This window comes from Suricata suricatta, chromosome 9, assembly GCF_006229205.1.
Source record: "Suricata suricatta isolate VVHF042 chromosome 9, meerkat_22Aug2017_6uvM2_HiC, whole genome shotgun sequence".
Lineage (NCBI taxonomy): Eukaryota > Metazoa > Chordata > Mammalia > Carnivora > Herpestidae > Suricata > Suricata suricatta.
Window position 1 is genome coordinate 138,359,763 of NC_043708.1, and position 6,165 is coordinate 138,365,927.

General features: G+C 60.0%; 1 protein-coding gene across 1 annotated transcript in view; it reads left to right on the forward strand.

Moving 5' to 3' along the window:
- Positions 1-6: 6 nt before the first annotated feature.
- Positions 7-6,165, forward strand: part of MESD (mesoderm development LRP chaperone) — an 8,435-nt gene continuing 2,276 nt past the window's right edge. The window contains exons 1-2 of the mRNA XM_029950354.1: positions 7-43; positions 5,806-6,038. Of these exons, the coding sequence (XP_029806214.1) occupies positions 17-43; positions 5,806-6,038 (260 nt within the window). The 5' untranslated portion in view covers positions 7-16. The remainder of the gene's footprint in view (positions 44-5,805; positions 6,039-6,165) is intronic.

The window sequence follows — 6,165 nt, forward strand, 5'->3', positions numbered from 1 at the left end:
CTACAATGATGCGGACATGGCGCGTCTTCTGGAGCAGTGGGAGGTCCGCGCGCGCGCACCCGCCGCTGCCCTGAGTCCCGGGCCCCGCTCCCGCTGACCTCCGGCTCCTCTGCCCGGGCCCCCTCCACACCCCGCCCCGGTGCCCGCCCGCCCCCTGCCGCCCTCTCTGCCAAGGCCGAGCGGCCTTGCCGCCCCGCCCCCGTCTCAGCCCAGTGCCCCCTTGCGCCTTTCCGGGCCTCGCCCCACTCTCTCTGCGCCCCTGGGGTCAGTGGGCGCGTGGGGAGGGGGACCTTTCCACGTTGCTCCTCGAGGATGGGCTGAGCGGCCGGGTGGGGGGTACGGCGAGGGTCATCTCCCTGCGGGCTCTCCCGGCTTCTGGACCAGTAGCATTTCAGACTCCTCGTTCCAGTATATTCCCTGCTGAGGGTTTTGTAGTTTGGGGAGTGTGTCGGGAGGTTGGAGGTCAAAAGCGGTGCTCACGTTTCGTTTAAAGGCGCGGAGACTTGTTTTTGTGAGAGTAGGATTTTTGGTGTGTCACCTGAACGCTCTGGGGTGTGTGATGAGCTTTCTAGATGAGGTTCACGGAAGGAACCGCGCTGTGCTTTCTTGCAAAGTGCTTGTATGGTCTTGGCTTGTTTGCAGAGCTGCTGGAGTGGAGTCCGAAACTTGAGTTCTTTTTGAAAGTTTATTTTGAGAGAGAGAGAGAGAGGGAGAGAGCACGTGTGGGGTAGGGGCAGAAAGAGGGAGAGAGTTCCAAGCAGTGCAGGAGCGAGAGGCAGGGCTCAAACTCCCGAGCCCCGAGATCTGACCTCAGCGGAGATCAAGAGTCAGCCGCCTAACCGGCTGAGCCATCCAGGCGTCCCGAGAAACTTGGGCTGCTGGCTGTGTAACCTTGGGCAAGTCCTGTTTCCCCTCTGGGCTTCGAGTTCCTTATCTGCAAAATGTGGTTTTACCCGCTGATGCCTCTTCCCAGGCTGATGTCTTATTTTGTGGTTATTTCCGTGTGCATGGCCCATGTGATAGAGGGTTTCAGACTTGAGTTTAAAATACCATCCGATGAATTTGGGAGAAAGCAGACTTGTACTTGCATGTGTATCCGCAGCTGATGACAAGATGGGGGTAGATGTGAGTGTGCACGGGAAGATAGGAGTGTGCACAGGGTAGATCTGGACTCGGGGTAGATGCGAGTGTTCATTAGGAAGATAGGAGTGTGCATGGGGTAGAGAGTGTGCGCAGGATAGATGTGAGTGTGCAGGAGGTAGATGTGAGTGTGCACGGGGTGGATGTGAGTGTGCATGGGAAGATAGGAGTGTGCACGGGGTAGATGTGAGTGTGCATGAGGTCGAGGTGAGTGTGCACGGGTAGATGTGAGTGCACATGGTAGATGCGAGTGTGCACACCGCTAATGGAGAGGGAACTTGACGCAGCAGCTCCTAACCCATTTACTGTCTCCCTTGCAATCGTCCGTCCGTTTGTGGTCCAGCTGCTAGTGTCGGGTTCCCCAGAGGCCGAGCGCTGTCCCTGAGGAATTCTGCCTCGAAGTACTGAGGTGGACAGGCGTGCCTTGGCGACCCGGCCATCAGGAACAGCAGGTGACGGTACAGATGACCGTGATACAAAGTAGGGACCGCGGAGTGCTGCGGGCGGAACGTGCTGTGGGACGTTCAGAGGGTCCCAGGGAGCCCTGCGCAGCTGGGCTGGAGGGTGGGCATGTGGGCAAGGGCAGCGGGAGCTGGGGGTGGGGCACGTGGGCACCGGGTGTCGAGAGCCCAGGCTTGGCAGCTGGACTGCCTGGGTTCAAACCACTTGTGACCTTGGACGGTGAAAGTGCCCTTGCCCACAGAGGAGAGGCGTTGGCAGTGCCCACCTCAGGATTTGGAGGATTCGTGGAGAAAAGCGGGGAGGAGCGGAGGGCGGCGCGCTCCGGCAGAAGGCAGGGGTGGTCGGGTTGGTGGAGACGGCCGCCTCCGAAGCGGTGTGCTGAGGGCGCGATCAGGCTGCGAGGGGCCTGCCCTGCATTTAGGGCCCTGATGAGGTAGAAAAGCTGGTGACCCGAATGCCGCCATCATGGAGCACCTCCTCCGTGCGATCTTGGTTCCGTGGGACCGACACGCGTGTTCCCTCGCTCGTGTGCCCTCTGCACGCGGACGGTTTTTGCAGCTCAGAGCCTAGTATCGGTGCCCTTCTTGCTGTTGGTTCTCTCGCTCGCTGTGTTAAGCATTCCCCAGGTTACAGCACAGCCTTCATGACGTTTCTAGATGCTTCCAAGGGCGCTTTTGGCCGCGGGAGGTCCTTGAACAGTGGGCTGTCATGATTAGGAAAGCTGACTGGTCGGTAGTTTAGGAGGCTGTGCAGAGAGAGACTGAAGGCAGAAACGCCTTCTGGTTAATATTTACTGAGTTTTCACTAGCCAGGACTGCTCTGGGCACGTGCACTCGTTTAATGTGCTCACCCTGCTTTCTAGATGATGACTTTGAAGCACAGAGAGGTTAATGAATTTGCTCAAGGTCACACAGCAGAGAAGATGAATTCCAGATTTCCCCATTTGACTCTCCAGCCTGTTCTTTGCGCCGTTTTACTGCCCTGCTGCACACACTGTTGAACCGAAGTGAAGGCAGAAGGTGGGGGGGGGGTCAGTCGCACGTGCGTTCAGCTGGACTCTCCAGCGTCAGAGAGGACGGGAGGGGTGGGAGAGGGTGCTCACCTGGCTAGCTGAGACCGTATGACGTGCTCGGGGACGGGGGTTTGGAACCCCGCTTTACCGCTTGGTAAGTGGGACCCCCGTTCCCTTAACCACGAGGCCGGGTGAGCCACCCCTTGGCGGGGTGCCCTGCAGACCACAGGAGCTGATGTTTGCAGACCGTCCACAGCTGTGAGCGCCCTCCCCGGGAGCACGATGGTTCTGTGGGGGACTCGGGGCTTCTCCCGCCGCGTGACCCCTGACCCACCCCGCCCCCTTCCCACTGGTGTGAGGACCCCTGTCCCACGGAGAGGCCTGCCTCGCGGGTCCAAAGGGAGCCCTGCGCACCGTGTTAGACTGAACGCCCAGTCCCAGCTGGTGTCGGAAACCGAGGGCAGGTGGGGCCGGACCCCAGAACCAGGAATGGGGATTTGCCCGTCAGCGTCACCCCTGCTCGCACGTGACCTTGAGTAAGTTTCTGATCTTCTCCGAGGCTCACCCACTCATCGGGACGGGGGGGGGGGGGGGGCTTGTAGGGCTGCCCTGCAGGTGGGCACCTGGTAGCTAGTGTTGGCATCCAGGGTCACCGGGGAAGAAGGGGAAGAAGGGTCTGCCGGAGGGGGAGCTCGGCTTTGTGACTATTGCACATGACCCTGGGGGCATGCCTGGAGGCAGGGCCGGGCTGTGCCTGGGGGGTGCCTGGCCCGGCCCAGCCCAGGGGTGGGGGCCGGATTGCTGGGGGCGTAGAGGAGATAGGAAGGGGAGAAGCCTGGACTGGAAGAGCTGGACTGTTGGCCAGGGTGGGCACCGTTCCTCCCCCGCCCGCTGTTCTTGGCACACACACAGAAAGCCCGCAGGTGGAATTAACGTTGATTGAATCAATCCTCACCCTTGGTGTGTGCACTGGAATTCTGGTTATGTAATTGAGAAGAAATGCTGTGTGTGACCTACTGCGTCACCTTCGGGACCGTTAGCGAAGTCACTTTGAACAATACAAATATTCTAGGATGCTGAGCCCGCTCGATCCTGGAGGTGTTTTAAGGAGCCATGGCCCGTGTCAGGGAGTAGAACGGAGCCAGAGGCAGCCCGTGAACTTGGGGACCAGAGGTCCTGTGTGATCGCCGCAGCCGGTTGCGGGTCTGATGGCTGGGTGTTCACAGCTGGCCTTTATGTCACTGAGCCCCCCACCCTAGAGGGAGCTGCTCCCTCACCCCCTTACCCCCGCCACCCCCACCCAGGTGTGGGTGGTTTCCCAAGCTTCCGAGACCCTCTGACAGCACAGCACCAGCCTCTGCAGGTCGCCATGAACTCCGTACGTTGTGTGTGGCCGCCGCCGAGGGGCCACCGGGTTCTGCTTTCTGTGTCCAGGTGAGGAAGCCGGCCCTGGCGGGTGGCTCGTTAGGTGGGGCTTCCGCAAGGTCCCGGGCCCGTTCGGTCCTGCAGGCACCGCCGCACGTGCCCCCGCGGGCATTTTAATGGCACGTTAGTGTCCACGTCCTTGCGGGTTTGTCTGGAGGACCAAGTACGAGAGGGATTCGGGCTTCTTGTTATTTTTAATTTTTTTGTTTTATTTGTTTTTGGGAGAGATTGTGAGTGGGAGAGGGGCAGAGAGGGAGACACGGAATCGGAAGCAGCTCCAGGCTCTGAGCTGTCAGCCCAAACCATGAGATCAGGACCTGAGCCGAAGTCGGACGCTTAACCGACTGAGCCCCCCAGGCGCCCCTGTGTCGTTTTGGGCTAGTCCTTCGGGGTGTTCGAGAACCGCTTTATCGAGAGGGAATTTGCACACCCTGCGGCTCACCCGTCTAAAGCGTCCATTTCCGTGTGATTGCAGAGGGCCGTGCGCCATCACCACTGTCAGTTTCAGATCACTGTCACCCCCCAAGAAGAGACCTCTCAGCCCCCCCCCCCCCCCCCGCCGTCCAGCCCCAAGCACCCTCTTCTCTCCGTTGTGGACGATTCACGGCAGTGGCCGCGCACAGCGTGCGCTTTTGTGTGTGGATTCCTTCACTTGGCGTCGTGTCTTCAGGGACCACCCAGTTGGTGACGTCTTCTTGTGGCTGGAATTACTAGGCTTTTCTCCCAGGAACTCTGGCTCTTAAATGATGGCGCCCTCTCCCTGCCTGCCGGCCTGGGAGGCATCGCGTGGCCCTTCTCCCGTGGCTCCGCCCCAGAGGGACCAGCTGGGCGTCGTGGTCCTTGGTGGATGTGCTCCTTCCCGCCAGCCTAGAGTCCCAGGTGGTGGTGTCAGGATTGCTAGTTCACGCCGCGGCAGAAACCAGGCCTACGAACTAGATTGAGTGTTTTCACCGTTCTTTGTTCTTTTAGTAAAAATTTTATTTAGTGTGTATTTATTTTTGAGGAGGGAGAGCGTGAGTTGGGGAGGGGCAGAGAGAGGGAGACACAGAATGGGAAGCAGCTCCAGGCTCTGAGCTGTCAGCACAGAGCCCGACGTGGGGCTCGAACCCACGAACGGTGAGCTCTGACCTGAGCTGAAGCCGGACCCCTGGGCCCCAGACAGTTCATTGGTTTTAGTTGGCGTCGCTATGCGTGGATGCAGATGTTCAGGGGTTTGCCCGGGGATGCACCTGTGCCGTCCACACCCCGTCCAAGTAGAGACCATCCGTCACCTCAGAAAGTGCCCTTGTGCCCGTCCCTGTCAGACCCACCTCACTCCCCCTCCCAAAGGCCACCACTGTTCCTAAGTTCTTAATTTTGTTTCCTCTTGAACTTGAAATAAATAAGCTTGTCGTGTGTCTGATTTTGTGCCTGGCTTCTTTCGCTCAGGGTTGTCTCGTTGAGGTTCGGGGCACATTCTCCCTGTTTTCTCCGTCATTGCTGTGTTGTAGTTCGCTGTCGGACCCCACCAGGATGTGGCTGTTTCACAGCGTCCTGTCTTGGGTAGATTCTCTGAGGCCGTCACACAGCGGCCTTCGGTATCGGTGACCTGGAGTGACAGGCGGTAAGTCCTGCCTCAGACCACGACCTCAGCCGGCGGTCAGCGGTCGGTAGAGGAGGAGAGTTCCCGAGTTTCCTCCTCCTGTGCTGACGTGGGTCGCGGCCAGCCTCGCCTGCGCCGGCCTGTCGTGTCTGATGCCGCCTGACGCTGTGTTCTGTTCTAACAGAAGGACGACGACATAGAAGAGGGGGACCTCCCGGAGCACAAGAGGCCCTCGGCGCCCATCGACTTCTCCCAGATAGACCCGGGCAAGCCTGAGAGCATCCTGAAGATGACCAAGAAGGGGAAGACGCTCATGATGTTTGTCACCGTGTCCGGGAGCCCCTCCGAGAAGGAGACGGAGGAGATCACCGGCCTCTGGCAGGGCAGCCTCTTCAACGCCAACTACGACGTGCAGAGGTGAGGCTGCGGGCCTGCTGCGAGACTGCGGGCGGCGCTGGGCCTTCCCCCGGGCCTGGGGCCGGAGCGCCTCCTGGCGGTGCCCCCTCGGGCCCTGGACCCCTCCTGGCTCCTGGCCCTGCCCCCC